At 38.0% G+C, this 19,580-nt stretch overlaps 1 protein-coding gene across 4 annotated transcripts in view; it reads right to left on the bottom strand.

Moving 5' to 3' along the window:
• Positions 1-19,580, bottom strand: part of n4bp3 (NEDD4 binding protein 3) — a 40,943-nt gene that overhangs the window by 3,869 nt on the left and 17,494 nt on the right. For 3 of the 4 annotated variants that reach the window (XM_053236657.1, XM_026947346.3, XM_026947345.3), the window contains 4 exons: positions 4,323-4,766; positions 2,809-3,327; positions 1,120-1,383; positions 98-295 (listed from right to left, as the gene is read on the bottom strand). In XM_053236657.1, the coding sequence (XP_053092632.1) occupies positions 98-295; positions 1,120-1,383; positions 2,809-3,327; positions 4,323-4,733 (1,392 nt within the window). In that variant the 5' untranslated portion in view covers positions 4,734-4,766. Of the gene's footprint in view, positions 1-97; positions 296-1,119; positions 1,384-2,808; positions 3,328-4,322; positions 4,767-8,961; positions 9,103-19,580 lie in introns of those variants that run through there. The other variant, XM_053236659.1, reaches the window with a different exon arrangement.

Genomic DNA, 19,580 nt, shown 5'->3' with positions numbered 1-19,580 from the left:
AAAAAGTGAGATGTTTTCAGAGAGGAACAAAACACCATCACATGTACAGTGCCATCATGGTATCCCGAGAGTCAGCGTCATTCCCGACCACTCTTACCAGGGAAATCTTGCGGCGTGTGGCCTGCAGTGCCAGTTGCAGCATGTCCAGCTGGCCATCTTTGGTGGACAGCTCATGACGCGTCTCGCGCAGCTGCGTCTTCAGCAGGAAGATCTCACTGAGCTTCTGAGCCACCTCAGCCTGGGAGTCTTTGAGCTGCTGCTTCAGCAGGGAGATCTCACCTGCCTTCTGACACACCTACACACACATGTTCATCACGTAAATGTTTTCCATCATCCATCTAGCCATTGTGAATGTCTCATAGACAACTGGAAGAAAACTGAAGGTAAGATTAACGTGTACTGGAGTAAGAATGAAGCTAAACATTGAGGTCCCAGGCTGGCGAGACAAAGCCCCTGCTTGGGTGAAACTAAATTTAGTCCTAAAATCATTATATTCTTGCAAATCTATAAAAATATGGATTTACAAAATACAGTACTGTGCAAAAGTCTTAGGCACATGCAAAGAAATGCTGTAGAGCAAAGATGCCTTCAAAAATAATGAAATTAAATGTTTCTACATTAAAAAAATACTATAAAGAGCAGTAAACAGTAATAAATGAAACAAAGTCAAAATTTGGTGTGATGATCCTTCGCTTTTTTAAAAAAATAGTAGTCTCGGGTACAGTGTGTGCAGTTTTATAAGGAAATGAGCTGTAAGTGTTACTGAGCATCTTGCAGAAGCAGCCACAGTTCTTCTGGAGACTTTGACTGTCGACTCGCTTCTTATTTCTGCAGTGAAACCCAGCAGCCTTCATTATGTTTATTTTGTCTGAAAAGTGTCTCTTATATAATATGCTGCTTTCTTTACTGACATACAAAATTTTTCTATAACAGTTAATTTTGTGCCTGAATTTTGTGCCTAATGTTTGGAATCTAAAATGTTTTTGTACTGAATCAATAATGTAGAAGTCATAAAATAAAAATCTATAACAAAGCTTGTACTAAAAAACAATAAGGTGCCTATTTGCACAGTTCTGTATATAACTAAGAGTTTGTAGTTGTTCAGATTTGAGCATGTACCTCCCACTGGGACTCCTCAAGCTGTGGTTGGAGCTCATGGCTCTGCCCGGCTCCACCCTGTTTCTGCAGGCTCTGGTATTTGCGACGCAACGTGTTGAGTTCGTCTTGTATTCGGCTGCGCTCGTGCTGAGCCTTGTAGAGCTGCAGCTGCAGAGCACGCTGGGAGCGCTGAGACTGCTGGGATACCTGACGCAGCTTAGTGGTGTAGAGCTGCTTCAGCTCAGACACCTCTTTCTCCCACAGCCGCTGCTTCCCCTCAAACACCTACACACACAACACACACACACACACACATACAGGGGATGGAAAATTATAGTACGTACAAGTCTCTACACGATATTACATTGTCACAATACCCATTGATGTTTACTCCCTTTATATTGTATTCCCAGATCTGCCAACCTTTACGCATTTTGCATAGGAGCTCCACATTTGCACACCGGTGTACATGATCGGAGCAGGTGTTTTGAACTCACCAACATTAACTGATGCTCCCTAAAAGCCCCGCCCCCTTCCCCTAATCGTACATGCTCTTGGGATTCACGGGGCTCCTCGCTTTGGCACAGTAAATGGATGTTTCGAGTTCATTAATGTGACATAAAATCTGTCATTGCATGTTTGACTTGGATAACAGTTAGACAAGTATATATTTCCTATCAGCTATCTATATTTATTAGGAATGCCAGTAAAATGTTTTGGCCAAAAACTGTCAAAACAGGACCTTTTGGTTTTTTGACTGAAAGAAAAAAAATTTTTTTTGACCTAAAAAGATTTAAATAGGACTACAACAAAATGTCAAAATAAAACTCTTTACAAATAATGTTAAGGATGATGATAATTAGAAAGTGACTCAATACATATTTTTTCCCCTCTCCTGCACTAGTCAGTGCTCAGACTCATTCAAAGAATCATCTATAAATCCACCATCCAGCTGAATTTTCTCAGTTGCCACTGCCAGCAAGCAGTTCCTGACTGCTTCTTATATTATTAAGCCCTCCCATAATTTGCTTAAACCTCAAATGTTAGAAATCCTCCAAAATCTTATCGGTTCTCAATGATAAATGATTTAATCACATTTTTCTTTTTAATGGTTAAAATATGTTACAGACAGAAAAACAATTTTTGCCAAAACCTGATTTTGTCATCTTTCTTTGGCTTTGTATTATTTGCTCACAATGAGTTTCCACAGACAATTGTATTCAGCTTATGTTAAAGTATGTATATGTGTATATATATATATATATATATATATATATATATATATATATATATATATATATATATATATATATATATATATATATAAAAAACTTAAGTGACAGTAAATTGTTAAAGTTTAACCACTTTATCCTGCATGTTTGCATCGTCATCAGTAAGCACTTTATTGTGCTTGGCACTGTGGTGATCTAGAATGGTGTAATGCTGAGGAGCAAATACATTTGCACCAGTAACATGGTTGATCAGACAGCACTGCAAACAGAGATGGCCAACATCACCTAATCAGATGCTGCCATATCTGATGAACTGTAACAGAGCTGTAACATTTCTGAAAAACCTCTGTGAGGTTTGTAAAACTGTGTATAGTTCAGTATTAAGTTGTGAGTTATGTTGAAGAAATTTCACTAGTAGTTACTACGTTTTGGCTTGGCCTGCATGTGTAAGTGTAGGTGATGTGTATTGAGTGCTAACCTGTGCGATGGCGTCCTCGCTCTCATCCAGGTTCCTCCTCATCTGCCACAGTTCGTGCTCTTTCTCCTGGAGTCGCTCCTCAAGGTCCTTCACCACATCCTCCAAAGATTGTGAGAGCTCATAGGACTCGGGGGCCGTACTAAGAGCACCGATGCCCACTGTGCCCGCTGAAGTCCGCTCAAACGAGCCAATGTGCTCAATATGACCCATGGAGGCGCTGATCTGTCCCAGGTGGGGGCGGAACGGAGGGCGGTACGGTGGCAGGCTGCTCATAGAGTTATGGCCTGAGTCTGAGGCTGTCTCCTCTTCATGGGGAACTGCCAGGACACCCTTGTTGGCGCTGTTACCCACCCGTGAAGGAGAAGAGGACGAGGAGGACGTGGATAGAGATTTGGATGTCTTGGAGTAGAATGAATGCTTGCCATTCATCAGTTCCTCGGATTTGGATGGATAAAGGTTCTGCATGGAGCTAAAGTTCTTTGGCGTCACTGGCTTAAAGGCAGACGATCTGAAACGGGGCTTTGGAGGAAAAAAAAAAAGTCCATTAATTTCTTGGGTATTTGAGAACATTTCAAGAACATTTCATTCTTAACAGTGATTACATCAAGAGATCATGTCCTGAAACTATGCCAAATGACATGAATAAACTTCTGTCTCTGCCTTTTCACATATATTTCATTTTTACTGCGTATTGCACACTCAATAAATCTGCTACAGTGTTCAATTCCAGGGCTAAATTTATTCAAACACATGCCAGACAGGCTGCAGAGCCCTGGCGAGTTTACATGATTTACTACAGTTTGATGCAGGATGGTGTAGCTGCTCAGCTGTAAATGGAACTCCCTTCAGAACGATATCCTTGCTTTTATGAAGGCAGATTGGACATTTCATTTACAACCTCTGAAAACTACTATAAGGAAAGTATTAGTCTCCGCCTGCCATTCTGTCATCTCTTCACTTAAAGAAGCATTCTTTACTGACTGAGCAGGTGGATGAAATTGGGAATGTACGTGACTGGAAACACAATTTTGGCACATAATCGTAAGGCTATATGCCTTTATTACATTCCATTAATTTCTAAAATCATAAAAGCATTGCAGTACAAACATTTAATGTGAAATGGTAGCGCTAGCATCATATGAACACTCTCTATCGGTTAAAAAGACAAGGGCAAACATAAAACCCATTAATAGTTAGTTGAGTTAAGGAATTGACTGAATAGACTGGAATAGGAATAGATTAACCAAGGTCTTTAACAGTATCTAAATTTTGCCTTATGTTAGATTAGGATTAAAATTTGTTGTGATATAAGAGTAGCTGTAATTCTATTCATTTTTGCTCTAGTCTCCATGCAACAGGTTAAATTGTGACTTTTTAAGAACTATTTATGACATTAAAGGTCATGTAGGTGCTTTCTTGCTTGGCCTTTAGCTGTCTGCACATTTCGTAAATGTAATAACAGCATACTAATTATTATTATTATTTTTTAAAATTTTCATTCATCCCTTTCACACCTTATCAAACTTGCCGCCTATTGGGAGAGAGTTCTTCCCCAGGTCCACCTCTTTGCCGTCTTTATGATAAACCTTGGCGTAGAGGTTCTCCTCTTCTCTGGAGTGCTCTCTCTTGATGGATGAGTTGCTGCAGACGATGTGTTTGCCTGCTTTCGGCTCCTTCTTGGTGATGTTCAGGTAGTTTAGCAGCTCTCGCTGGCTGAAGCCCTTTCTGTTCTGCCCGTTGCTCTGCCGCTGTGGGACCTGAGGAACAGCTTTGTTGCCTTTGGTGGGCGCCGGGTCATGCTTCTCGATCAGACTGCCCACACTACCCATAACGCAGTCAGCAGATACCAGAGAGGATGCTGGATAAATGGCACTGATGCTCTTGCTGGGATCTTGGGTCAAAGGCAGGGCCTGGACTGTTGCCATTGGTTATTGGATTAGGTGGCTCCAATGGGAAGTCTGAAATTAAAAGGTAAAGGGATATGAAGAACTGATGAAGAACTAATGAAGAGCTGATACTCCTTGGATGTGTGACAGAATGGTTTGTAGCATAAATCCAGTCCTGACTTAGTACTATTAGACAATATGTGGACACTTCACATTATGAGTTCCCTATAATATCATTTGGTGTGGAGCACGACCCATACTGAGTGCATACTAACAGCAAAAATGGAGATCATGCATCTAAAATCAGCACTTTGGAAGGTAATGATCTAAATATTTTGCATCCAAGGCACCACACTCTTCACTTCCTCCAATGTCTTTATTCTAGACCCCAGAGGTCCATTTCAAACTAAGCATGTGAAGATCCAAAGATTGGATTGATGTAAAGATTTATATGAAATTAATCAATGCAACAATCACAAGTCAATTATTATCGAAAGAGGACAAACAACTATAGTGCCACATCTTTACAGAATACTTTTTATATTCTAGCAGATTGTACTTTATCCTATAATTTATCTCATATAGATGCCTTTCTGTATTATTGTAAAGTGTCCATGGGTGCATGTACAGTGCTACACAAATAAAAGTAATTATTAGGTAATAGAGAACCTGGGCAGCAGTATGTGGGTGGATTTGATCTACCACAGCTGTGTAGGCAGTAAAGACCTCTGAAATCAAAAGCTGCAGTGGCACCCACATAACGAGAAAAACAAAACTGCAAGGCCACGTGTACATCTACATGCTGCTGCTTGCACTCAGAAGGCCTAGATTACTTGCAACTATACATCAAAAACCCACCCAGAGTGCTTTCCCAGACAGCAGAAATGCCCTCATCGGCACAGCGCTAAAATGTTTGAACTCGAGAGCAAACACATCTCCCACACATTCACGATGAGAGAGAGACTTTATGGCTGGAAGCTAGCTAAGCCCACCCACTGTCTTACCTCTTGTCCCTTTTCTTTTTTTATGCAGTTATTCATTGAAATTCCTGCCATGGAGAGGATGGCATTTTCATCCTATATTTTACTTTCTGCTGCTAACTGTGTGGTCCGCATGAATGTCATCATCATCATCATCATCATCATCATCATCATCATCGTCGTCGTCGTCGCCATCCTCACCATAACAAACCTCTATCATTAAGACTCGTCTTGAGTTCTAAATTGTTTAACTAAATAAAATACTTCTCCAGTAATAAGAAGGTAGATCTCTGGAACACTGTTAGTGGCCAGAGGTGATTGATTTATTTTTAATAGAGCTTGTGATGTACAGTAACAGGAGATGGAGCGACTGTTGGTGAAGGAAAGTGGGCAGGGCAAATGATGGGGAAGAGAAGCAATGTGGCAAAAAAAAAAAAAAAGAGAAAATGTCCAAATGCAACTTTTTATAAGTCTGTTATACCCCTAGGCTGTTGAATTCTTGAATCTGATTGGTTAGAAGGATGTTGATTAATTTTCTGTAATGGCAGCTCAGACAGTATGTTAATACTTCTGTAGTAACGACTCATTCGCAGGGACGTTTATGGCGGATGCACCACATACTCTAATCCTAATAATAATAAAAAACGTCATGCATATAATCATTGATGTGTTGAATCTTTGTGAGGTTTATTCAAAATTCAACAGTTATGGAAGAAGCATTCCACAACATTAAATGTAATCATAAAATACAACGTATTGTTCGTTATTAAATTAAAAACTGTAATCTTTGACAAACTGTTGTAAGAAGAATATATCAAGTGCTGTTATTGGAAAATAATAAACTTCGAGGTGGTAACAGTAACTCCGCTTTGTGTCGGCCCGCATCACCACCCTGTTGTTGATTATTTTCCTATAAACAGCACAACCTTAAGTGTTTTTTTTTCCTCACTTATGTAAAAAGCTAAGCACCCACACAAACCCAGAACCTGAAGAACCCTCCGCAAATGCATCAGAGCATCACCCTGTGTGATTCAGAGACAAGTATAGCTTTAACTCGTGTAGTGGCTTTCGCTGATGCTCGGCTGTAGTCCCAGTTTCTCTTTCAGTCACAGTGGGGAAACTCTTATTATTACTGATGAGAACTCTGAGGAGGACGACCCAGGTATCCCCACACTGCCGCATTTCCCACCGAGCTCCATCCCTCCACCCCCTTTCTACCCCTCTCTCACTTTCTCTCCCACGCTATCTCATCTTTCCTGAGCACCTCATTAAGGCTGTGTATTGATTTCTCTTTGATCCCTCTTTTCTCCTCTGCTCTTTAAATATAGGCTATTGCCTCTGCAAGGCCATAAAAGCAAAAATACCCACGATGCACGCAAGTGTTTCTCCCTGTAGAAGGAGCACACACACACACACACACACACACACACACACATACAGATGAAGCTTAAAAAAGAGAAAGAACATGTACCCCTCAGACACAGGATCCCTGTGACATGATTAGTGACTATTGTTTTTCCACATTTTATACTAAACTTTAACTGAATACTTGTATTCTTACTTATTTCTTTTTTTCCATTAAAAAAACTTTTAAACTTTTTATTCCTTACATTTTTGTTTATACCTTCAAAGTTCTCATTACAAATCTCAAAACTCTCTTTTCTTCTCTCATCCAACCAATGACAACTTAGCATCTGATCAGTTCAGTTTAGCATCTAATCATCAATCTTAATTCATCAATCTGAAAAAAAAAAAAAAAAATCAAGAATTCATCTGCTCTCTGACCTTCTCATGCTACACAATGTAGTTAGCGCTCTAGTTATCCGTGTGTATTTGAAGATGGATAAACCGGTGTTGACGTGTTGTGCTGCAGTATTGAACTTGAGGATGAGCGCCCTGGCCCTACCTCAGTAAAATGTTTCAGTATGCTGAAGTAAACAAAGACTCGTATAAAACGAGGCTCTCCTTTACCTCTCTAGACCTCCCATGAACTCCGTCTAATTTAAAAAAAAAAAGCACATTTGGGTAAGTTTCACTAATTTTCTAACATTAACTGTCAACATTTAACAAAGTGAACTTGTTTTCTTTGCTAATGCTAGCATTGACTCCAGTTGCTAACATAAATTTGCTAGCCAGCAAGTCAAATCCTAGCTAATGGTTAATATTGGTTATTTACAAGATATTTTACTTCTGATTAATTCATCATCGTAGCGTGAGTCATGAGCAGCAAACTTAGAGATTGAAGGATTTTTTTCTAAAAATCATCTTCTATAACTCTTTAGATAAGTAATAAACGTTAGTTTTTACATGAAAATATCATTTAAATAGTGACAAACATTTACTTTTTAATACTTGAGCACATTTAAATGTAGCAATTATTATTATTATTTTTTTTAAACTTTCACCTGAGTACATTTTTTTTTTGGCTTGGATACTTCCACTTTTAATTGAGTACGTTTTTGAGCCATTATCTATACTTTCACTTCAGTATAATGTCTCAATCCTTTTCCCAACCCTGCAAATGTGTTCATAAATAATATAATGACCCAGTTTGAGTTTGAGCTAAGCTGATTCTGCAGAACATGACCTGAATCTGTTCCAGCCCTAAAAATATTTCGGCGTGGCGGTTTGCCCTCATGGAGCTGGTTGGCATCTTCACCATTTAAAACATTTAAAACAAGTGCTTGCTGTTAGAGCTGGGCAATTAGGCTTCATCAACTTCATCAACTGAGCAGCTTTCGCATCTGCAGGTAGTAAGCAATGAATGCTGTCCATTTGGGTTTGGGATATGCATGTGTAGGATGTTAAAGCATCCAGAAGTCTGAATGAAAGAGTGTCCGATTGAATCTGAATGACTTCATTCAGGAAAAGTTTCGTGTTTAGCTTGACGTAATGATCCTAAATCATTCTGTTTGTCCACTGAAAGCGCTAATGCTGGCCCAAATGGTCTGATATACACAGTTTGTATAAACTTGGAGTTGGACCATGACTTCAAATGTCCAACACTTATAATATCTAATCTTAATATAAAAAAAAAAACTGACAGCATTTATCAGTGAAACTTGTCATTTGCAGAACAGATTGGTGGTGGACACACAGACCTCCGAGGTATCTAACCCGTTACTGCATCCACACTAAACATCCAGACTGGTGGGTTTTAGGTTCAAGTCCCATTCATGGGTTTACTGTCACTTTGTATTTAATTTAATTTTTAGCATCTAATGAAGACTTTTTACAGCATACAACTCTTTACTGTACATAATCAAGGAAATAAAGGTGTCTACAACCTGTGCAGAGTGCTAGATGTCCAATAGAAAATCAGTTGTGCATGGATCTCAGTTATTTTTTTGTAAGTTGTAGCTTTTGTTAATATATCTTTATATTTGGAAGCCAAAGAACTGTACTGTACTGTACTGTAATCTAGCTAATGTCAGCTAAGTACCGTTCTCTAGTTAATGTCAGGTAGCTAATTGTCTCTAGCTAATTTCAGCTAAGTACTGTTCTCTAGCTAATGTCACATAGGTACCATTCTTTAGCTAATGTCAGCTAAGTACCGTTCTCTAGTTAATGTCAGCAAGGTACCATTCTTTAGCTAATGTCAGCTAAGTACCATTCTCTAGTTAATGTCAGCAAGGTACCATTCTTTAGCTGAAGACTGAACTCCACTATTTGCTTACTGTGGCCTTGCACAATATACCAGTGTCACATGGCCAACAACGAGCGAGAACCAGTACGTTGTGTAACCATGTTGGCATTATTTCAATTCAGATAAGGAAATATCGATTTTTGGAAGTTTCATATCCTGGGCCAGTGTAGTGATCTTTTGCTGTATGAGAGCTGAAACTCTCATAACAAACAGCTCAAGAGAAAGTAAGTTAGCGTGGCCAGATCACAGAGATGCCGCAGATTTTATTCATGAGAGAACTCTGGGCACTGACTGCGTGTGAAACTGTGCGCTTGTGCAATGCAGTCGTAATGGACGTGTCCTGAATTGAGCCTGGCTAGAGAGTCAGGCTTGTACTTGTAGTGTGGATGAAGAGTAAAGGGAAACGGCTGCACGGGGACGCTGTTAGAAGTAGAGCATGTCCAGTTGAAGAGATACAGTGACGAGACGGCGTCAGTACTGACTGCCACGACTGATATGAAGTGACTCAGGTTAGGCTCGATGTGTGAGAGTGAGGGTGAGTAAGCAGTGTGTGATGGAGTGATAGTACACTTTTATAGTGTAGTTGATTGTCCTCTTGATGCTTCCTGCACTGGCATGTAAAGACACACGTACACTTACATGCACACTAATAACACAATCTTTATAAACATCACAGAAAGATGGACAGGATTAAAGCTGTTATCTGATTCTGAAGAAATATTATAGTCATCTGGACTCGAACCCAATAACTGGGTTATTCGGGTTATATCTTTTAAACTTAACCAATGTGGCTGAATTCTGGAAAAATTGGTAACTTTTTTTCCTCCTATTACTTCTGATTGAGATCAACGCTAAAAAAAATAAAATAAAAAATGTACATGAGCAAGTAAAATTATCTTCAATATGAACAATTTCTAATTATGGCATTATAATCAATTATAAGATTATTCAGCCTGTTTTTAGATGCTTTTATACATTTCAAGCTTTAAATGTTCTTATTCTATTGGATCTATTATTCTACAGGCAGATAATTTTGCTTATTTGTAGAAATAAATACATAGAATAAGAAAAATGATCAAGCTTGAAATTAGTAAAATGTCTAGAAATAGGTTTAATAATCTTATATTTAGTTTATTTGGTAAAAAAAAAAAAAAATACTACATTTGACTATATTTGATTTGCTAACATCATTTTTTTAAACTGTAAATCCAAAGAACAACAGATTTCAGTTCAGTTTTCAGGACTTTATATGGTATAAAATGTCAATTTTCATCATGTGAAGAGTTTTCCCAGGCCACCACACACAGATAAGGAGATAATTTCCAATTAAAATGACAGTGTGATATTGACATTATGATAAATTACATCAGCAGTTAATGAAATGTGTGTTACTCACAGAAGCGATGAGCTGATTGGGTGTGAAAATCCATTTTCCTTTTTTCCCTGTTAAATTATTAACTTTCGCCAATTGGTGTTTTATCAAAGCTTTAGTAATTTATGACCTGAGCAATCTGTTTGCAAACCTAAATATCACGACCCATATTTTGTATTATGATAGAAAGTGTTAAGAAAATGCTTTTTGACCTTATCGTTAAAGTCAAAGAAGGTTAATGATGTTCGATGTTGTCTTTCATCTCGATTCTGCCCGTTTAAACATTTCAGCGCTGATAAACGTAAAACACATTCCAGGTGGAGGAATCAGGACAGGTCAGCATAAATTCCTGTGGACTGAAACTCTTGCTTCGCTGGAAAGTGTAAAGAATGTCTGAGGCTGATAGCGCAAAGCCTGGAGCTAATAGATCCGAGGGAGGAGGAAAGAGAAGCCTTTTAAAGAGCGGCCACAAATCTTGCATGACTTCAAAAATGCTGCATCTAGTTGTAAATGCTGCACAGTCTTAAGAGCTGACAGTGGCTGTGGTTTGATTTATCACCTAAACAGCCTCCTTCCCTACACACACGTGCACATACACACACACACACACCATTATGTACCTGCTTTGAGAAAAAGCCTTAATTAGAGACTGGGAAAGCTGTGCTCCGGGGCTTAAAGAGCACATGAATAAGATGGTGGCCATATTGCACACGAAAGCATCATGACGTCTGACCAAAGATGTTAGTAATTAAATTTTTTATTCATCCAGGCCTAAATATGCTGTAATTATACAGTTTTATACTGTTGAATTCTTGAATCTGATTGGTCAGAAGGTCTTGATGGAGTTTGATGAATATGGAAGGAGTCTCCGGTGTTAGCGCTTTGTAAAGGTCAGTAACCATCGGCTTTAAGTATTTATCAGTAAGTAAAATGCAGCATGAAGTTAGAATTTTACAACATCCTATTTCATGGGCTTATTGTAATTGTAGAGGTGCACATCACGTATTTAGAACGAAATGTGATTACAGATTAACTCGTGTAGAATTTAAGTTAGTTAGTTAGTTAGTTAATAACAGATCAACTTTTGTACTTTTTCTGGTCATTTGGTAAAACTCAGTCTTGTACCCAGCTTCTTTAACAGCTCTTAGGTGTACTTTAGGGAAATGAATTCTTTAGCTTGGATGGCCTTTATTAAAAAAAAAACATGAAAAGATTGAAGTGGAATTTGGTTGGAGCAACGTGTGAAATTCATGCATCGATGATTTTTAGCTCAATGTCTCACTACATTCTCTTAATATTCTCAAACAAGCTTCCTACACGAGAAGTATCATGATCACAAGAAGATTCCAGACATCTTTGGCCATGTATGAAAAGCACCTGAAGTTTAGTGGTGCATGAAGCCAATCAAATTCCATACGTGCTTCCAAAGAACGAGTTCAAACCTGCCGCCCGGAGTTGTTTCACAGTCTACTGGTGTCATATTCTTCTAAAAATATCACCATGTTCACTTCCTGGTGTAGTTTTACATGATGATGTTTTCTTTCTGAAATATATGACTTCCCTTGAAATCTGGCCTCAAGCTTTGTGAAACCTTCACTGGTTGAAACATTCAATCAAAACACGACAGAAGAAATGATGCATGGCCTTACACAATACAGCTCGCAGGTCTTTACACGGTTCTGTAAGAAACTGACGCTTCAACTCATTGCCTCATTGTTGCAAATGGCGCATGTCAATCAGCTGCCAGCTCCACCGGGGCTGATTTGTTGACCCTCGGCAAGAAAAAGGCCACTGGTATTGATCGGCTGTAGTGCGTTTGACATGGCAAACGACTTGGGAGTGGGGATGCCGACGCTGCGAAGAAAAGGCTTTCCAGAGCCAATGAGGCATCAGATGATTGATTGATTGTCGCAGGGAAACCGAAAACATGCTGAAGATATGAATCCTAGAATGGATCAATTCTCCGGGACAAACCAAAGCTAATAAGTAACTTCAGGATATGCATGTGTCATGCGCCACTGGGTCGTCCCTTTTGAGTTTGTTAACAGGTTACTGATCACAGATATACGTAACTCTCAAAATATTTCAGTTTATGAGGTCTAGATCATGACCTCCATCCAGTGGCTTCAGGCAAATACTAAACACTGACTGTAGTCTCAGGAGATGGGATGATTAAGGATTCTAGCTACTTGGAAATTTTTTCTGAAACGTTTGTCCATTTGTTTTAACATTTTTCACAGAACCTTTAGTTATATTTTAACATAGTGAGGTTTTATATTAATATATATATAAAAAAACTATATAGGAACTTCAATCTTCATTCATCTGATGGTGGTCAAACTGACAGAAATGATACTCCCTCTTCCAGACGAAAACAGTCAGCGATGGAGAAATGCTACTCTGTCGATTTAAAGCTTTGGCATAACATCCCAACAGAAAACATATAAATATATATACATTTTTTGTTCCATAACCCTTTAATGCATTAATTACAAACATATCCAGATTATTTAGAGCTTTTTATTACTTAAAGTTGCATGCCATGTGACTTTTTCTATATATCCCCTAAATAAAAGTAACTGGATTTTCCATGTATAGGAATACCATAAGTAAAAATGGATAAAAAAAGATAGTTAAAAGAAAACTGAAAAAGATTTAATTCTATTTAATAAATATTAAAATTATAGAAAATATTTACGAACAAAATATAGCAAGAAAATTTAGGCATGATGCAGCTGATTTCGGAAGATAAAAATCTATCTTCAGTTAAAAAAACCTTCAGTTTTAGTTTAGCTTTAGTTTAAAAACGATAAGGTGTTCTGGCACATTTTTTTTTTAAACTTCATTTTTTTTTAAAACTTTCATTTCTGTAGAAAGTTTGTAAAGATCTAACAGACATATGTTACACTGAGATATAGTCCAGAAGGTGACCGAAATGATTTATGTTAAATTTAAGTAATGGTTTCATGTGATTTGGAGGCGATGTACATCGTATATTTTCCTAAAAACAGCCTTAAAGTGACTGTCCATTTGTGTGAACACTGGCGTACACAGGCTTAACACAGTTGACACGTCTGATCGAGTTTCACTGTGTTGCCGGCAATTTTTCCCCCTAGAATTAACAGGGTCATGATGGCGATACTCAGCACCAGTAGTTTCGTCTCTCACCTCCGTCTCTGTTCATTTACCCATAACAACGAGATAACAAAATCCTGTCGGCCAGAGAGTTGCTTATTCAAGAACACGAGAGATGTTAGGCTTTAATCTAAGATGTTATGACATGCATGTGTATCACAGTGTCTATAAGCTTTAGTGTCTTTACAGTGAACCTGAACAGTCACATGCGCAACGTGTGGCCCAGTTTGTTGTTACTACTCGCCTGGTGGAGATAGTGGCTCGAGATAAACACACACGACTGATTAGGTGTGTGCTGATACACTGTATAAGCTTCACATAACAATAATTACCTCATATAACATCATGGAATATGAAATAATCACAATAATGTAAAAAAAACTAAACAAACAAACAAAAAAAACGCCTACACACACTATTAAAACTAGCTTCTTTCTGAACAGAATGCTTGTACTGCGATGGTATTTTTGAAGTGGCCAAGATAACAACACCATGTCTGCTGGCTGTATAAGAGATAACCTCCAACACAGAGTGCTGACTATCATAAAGGACGCTCTGACACTAAGCCTGTTATTTTCTGCTGTTGGGACACTTTGGCTAAAGTTCTCTTGCTTATACATACCATTTAAACCAGAGGCTTTGTTTGTTTTTCCTTACACACAACTCTATGATATAAAAATAGCACGTTATTTTAATTCAATTCAATTTTTATTTTCGTAGCACTTTTAAACGTGGACAGCTTTATAGAAATATATAAATTCCAGATATAAATTTTAAATGTATAACTTTATTCCTAATGAGTGAGCCAGAGGCGACGGTGGCAAAGAAAAACTCCCTGAGATGATATGAGGAAGAAACCTTGAGAGGAAACAGACTCAAAAGGGAACACATCCTCATCTGGGTGACACCGGATAGTGCGATTATAAATAAATCCCTTCTGTAACTGTATACTGTAACGTCAAAAGGTGCAATTGTGTTAAAAGGAAATTATGATCTTATGAGCAACTTATGAGTATGAGCATCAGGGTTATTTCTAAATTCATTATCGTTTTAACTTGAAGTCTGTTGTGCTGAAGTTATCAACTGTTCAATGATGGTAATGCGAAACTGTTCATAGCAGCTTTTTTTTTTTTTTTACGTAGCTAATTTATTTGTCTCTAGTCTCTAGAGTCAGCGCTTTGTACCAGTCAGAAGTAAAGCTGCAACTTTGTGGTTTCTCTGTAAAAGGCTCCATTTTTTTCCTTCAAGACCGAGAAGCTGGATTATATCTCCTTTTACATAAGTGAGAACAGGAACTGACTTGTTTCACGGCTGTAGAAGAAGAAGGCCTTTATTTGTCACATATACATTACAAGTACAGCAAAATTCTTCTTTTCACATATCCCAGCTTGTTAGGAAGTCGGGGTCAGAGCACAGGGTCAGCCATGATACGGCTCGTCTGCAGCAGAGAGGGTTAAGGACCTTGCTCAAGGGCTCAACAGTGGCAGTGCTAGGGCTTGAACCCCCGACCTTCTGATCAGTAACCCAGTGCTATGGCAAATGGCTGTGGAATAAGAGGAATAAACCACTTTGTGATGTGCTGTTACTGGAAAATAATCAACCTCCGGGTGATAAGAGTAACTCCAGGTCACACGGGGCCACATCACACCACTGCATCATGGATTATTTTCCTATAACAGCGTGCCCACAAGTGTTTTATTCCTTACTTATCGTTATGTGATCGTTGTTAAAACTGGTATTGATGATTGTTGCCATGGTGACATTCCATCACAGTTATAGTATTAGAAATGTTGATTTATGTGTGATTAGATTTTCAGTTGGATATACATCTATCCTGATGTAGAAAAAATATTTTCGATTTGTTCAACATTTACAAAAAAGATGAATATTTAACAGTGAATTGAAGTTAAAAATAGGAACAAACTCATAGAAAAATCTAATTTAACACCCAATTAATTTTACACCAGTTGATATGATATTAATACATCATAATATAAATCTATCGTCATTTGCCCCTTTGTTGCAATATAAGAAAATAAATTACTGCCTCCATCCAATCAGAAATGCATATTTTTCCTTGTTTTTAACATATCATTTAAATGATTACTAGGTCTGAGCACTAATTATAATACAGTGCTAATCAGACTGATCATCATCAAACAAAGAAAAGATTCAAACCCTAAATGCTTCAGAAGAAGTGTGTGTTTGTGTGTGTTTGTGTGTGTGTGTGGTTGTGTGTGTGTGGGTGTGTGCACGTGCTGATTTGAGCATGACAAGGCCACCCTGAGAGCATTAAACCTTTTAACAGCTAACATGCTCCTGCCATGACCCTGAGGAACACTGGTGCTGTTTCAACACATTAACACATTAAATCCATGACCATGTCACCACTAACCACCTAGGACTATCTCTTTCTCTCTCTCACACACACACACACACACACACACACACACACACACACACACACAGAGCTATAATCTGGGCTGCTGTCAGTAACAGCCAGTGGCTTTCAGATCTGCATGTTGAGGTTTTGCATGATCACGGCATATTATACATCCACACATTCAGCACAACCTCACATAGATATATATATCTCTCAGTAAACAATATATTAGTCCAAAACTAATAATAACAAAAGATCCAAAAAACATCACAAATTATCTTTATAATTTCAAAAACAATAGTGTGAGCAATGCACCAGCCACAGGACAAACTATCCATTTTTTTTCTATAAATACACACAAAGAACACTTTGGTGATGAAATGAAAAGATCTGCAGTGACAGATTGTGGCTCTGTGGTCGGCCCTGTAGCTCACATTTCACTGGAAAAATGGCATTATTAAAGAACTCCAGTAGCAAATCTCCAAAGTGGTGGTCTAAAAGGTTGTATGATGAAATGCATGGCCACTTTTCTAATTAACATGCTGAGAAATCTGGACACGAGCAGTGTTTCACGTGTTTCATTACTCAAATGCAGGCCAAAGCATGGGAGCACTTATCCCTTTACATCACCTCACACTTTAGCAAAGTGAAGCTCTGGCAGCTACGTGAAGCTCAGGCTCATCCATCAGTGCAAATAAAGTCTGATGAAATGGACCGTGTTTTCAAGTAAGTTATCCAGACACCCGTGTTTACACTGCATGCCTACTATATCATGTTTAAACAGAAAACTGATTTAAGGCATATATGAGAAAAGCACACACACACACACACACACACAGCGTCTGTTAATGACTATATCATTGCTGTTCAAATATCTCTGCTATTGAGATAAGTGAAAAGGCGATAACAACTGATAACTGACCTGAAAGGTGTAATGATCACGGATCTCAGTCACATAACTTGCGTTATTATTCAGATATTCATCATAAAATATGAATTATTCAGTAAAACTAATAGGAAGGGTGTGTAGTTATGACAGCGAGAATGTGAGTCTGGGTCTGTGGATGGTTCCTGGGAGTTTAAGTGGTTAAGGCTTTGAAACTTCATCACAATCATTCTGGACTTCATCCTGTCAGACTTAGACTCACGGTGTTGTCCTGAACAGAGCCTACAAACCACGCTTTACATTTACATTTACATTTATGGCATTTGGCAGACGCCCTTATCCAGAGCGGCTTTCATGCTTCTCAGTAAGGCCTGGGTTGTACTTGCTTTATACACTAACTGTGCATATGTGTATTTAAGATGGCTGCCGTGTGTGTCCTGCATTTATTGTGCATGTCCAAAAAAGAATAAAAAATAAAATAAATAATGAGACGTGTATGTTGTGAAATATTAACAAAAATAGCATGGACAGTAAATGTAGCAGCAGACTCAGGTCTCCATATGTTCAGTCACGCAAACTCCCAACCAATCAGGTCTCAATAAGTTCAGTCACACAAACTCCCAACCAATCAGGTCACAATATGTTCAGTCAAACAGACTCTTAACCAATCAGGTCTCAATAAGTTCAGTCAAACAGACTCTTAACCAATCAGGTCACAATATGTTCAGTCAAACAGACTCTTAACCAATCAGGTCTCAATAAGTTCAGTCAAAGATGTCTCTGTGTCAATATTTCAGCTAGAGATCTCAAATCACTAATTCTTAGTTCTGGAACTTTTATTGGTAGCTGATTTACTGGTCTGGTCCCAGTTTAATGGTGGCTGCATACAGTGGTCTAAATGTATTTCTAGAGCTGGCTGGTGGGTGGGAATTGGCAGGTGCTAGCAAGAACGCAGGGTTATGCTGGTCTAAACTGTTTTTCAGAAAGGCACTTTACCTTCCCTGCAGAGTAAAGTGCCAGAGTGGTTTCTCGCAAACCCGTCTAAATACACACAACTCAAGTCCTATGAAAAGATAGGACTTGAGTTATTATTAAAGTTAAGGTCAGGGGTTGCCATTTCCAATGGAAATTCATGTAAATTCTAACGAGAGCCAACCACATCATGCACGTTTGCTCCAACTCATTCAAATTTCTCATAACACCTGATCAGCTAACTTAGAATATTATACCTTATTATTATACCTTATTATATAATAATATTTGTAGGAATTGAAACTCAAAGCTGAGATTTTTTTTTCTTGAAACTTTATCCCAGAGTTTCTGGATCCTGTACCGAGAAGCTCAGCAGGCTGATTTTACAATCTTTCATTCTGTGTAGCAGTCTCTCAGAAATAAGTAAACGTCTGTCTCTTTTTCCCACTGGCTCTGGAAAGCCCGGAGTGGAGAGGTGCATTCTTTATGGGTAGAGATTGAGATAAGTGAGGGGAAAAATGGCATTCCTCACATTACAGCTCGGGTAATCATTAATACGAGCTGTACAGCTGAGATAAGCAGAGCAGAGAGGAACTACGCCAGATAGATTGGCTCTTACACGCATATAAACTACCTGTTATACTAATGCTAATGCTAATCATTAATATGACTAAACAAAAAAAATCGGTTAATGATTTCATTTTTCCCTCTAAACCCTTATTATCTAGTAACAACAGTACAACAGTGCATTAGGATTAGGATGTTAACATATTAAAAGTTAATGCAGTTAGTAAATTAGAGTTCGATCGATCGTATTATTGATCACAGTGAGGTGATGTGTGTTTATGTATCAGATTCATATCATGCAAATCACACATGAAAAACTAGAGGCTTCTGTAATACCACAATACGACAATACTTCTGACTGATTTTCTTTATTTTCATTTTAGTTATTAGTTAACATTTATTATATACAGTACAGCAGAGTAATAGCTATTTGCTGAGGGCCTGCACTCCTATAGCGTATCACGTTAACGTATATATTAGCGTAAAACGTTAACATTAATTTTATATTAAAGCATTTTATATTGCGAAATGATCAATTAATTGTCATTTTTCTGCATTCTTTCTCAAAAGATTCATTTCCTCATTTATTTATTCAACATTTACAGATTGAGTGGTTTGTCAATAATAACAATAAAGTTCATGCAAATTTCAACTTTAAACTGTGCACTGATGAAAAATATCACTTTTCCCAGCCGCTTAAATCTCAAAATGTTTTATTTTTGTATTTCAAGTAGCCATCACAGATCTAAAATCCATATCCAAGGCCAGTTTCAGAGACATCACATCCATAACACCAGATTTATATCTATTATATTACTTCTCGTGTTCGTTCAGCTCTCATATATTATATGTAATGTTTTATACTAAGGACTTAACAGTTTGCAGCTTTTGTTAGAAACATGTAACTCCACATTTTATAACACTGATAAACTGCTATACACATTT

This window comes from Pangasianodon hypophthalmus, chromosome 9 (genome assembly GCF_027358585.1).
Source record: "Pangasianodon hypophthalmus isolate fPanHyp1 chromosome 9, fPanHyp1.pri, whole genome shotgun sequence".
Taxonomy (NCBI): domain Eukaryota; kingdom Metazoa; phylum Chordata; class Actinopteri; order Siluriformes; family Pangasiidae; genus Pangasianodon; species Pangasianodon hypophthalmus.
Note: the sequence above shows the minus strand (reverse complement) of the source record. Positions and strands in the feature narration are given on the sequence as shown.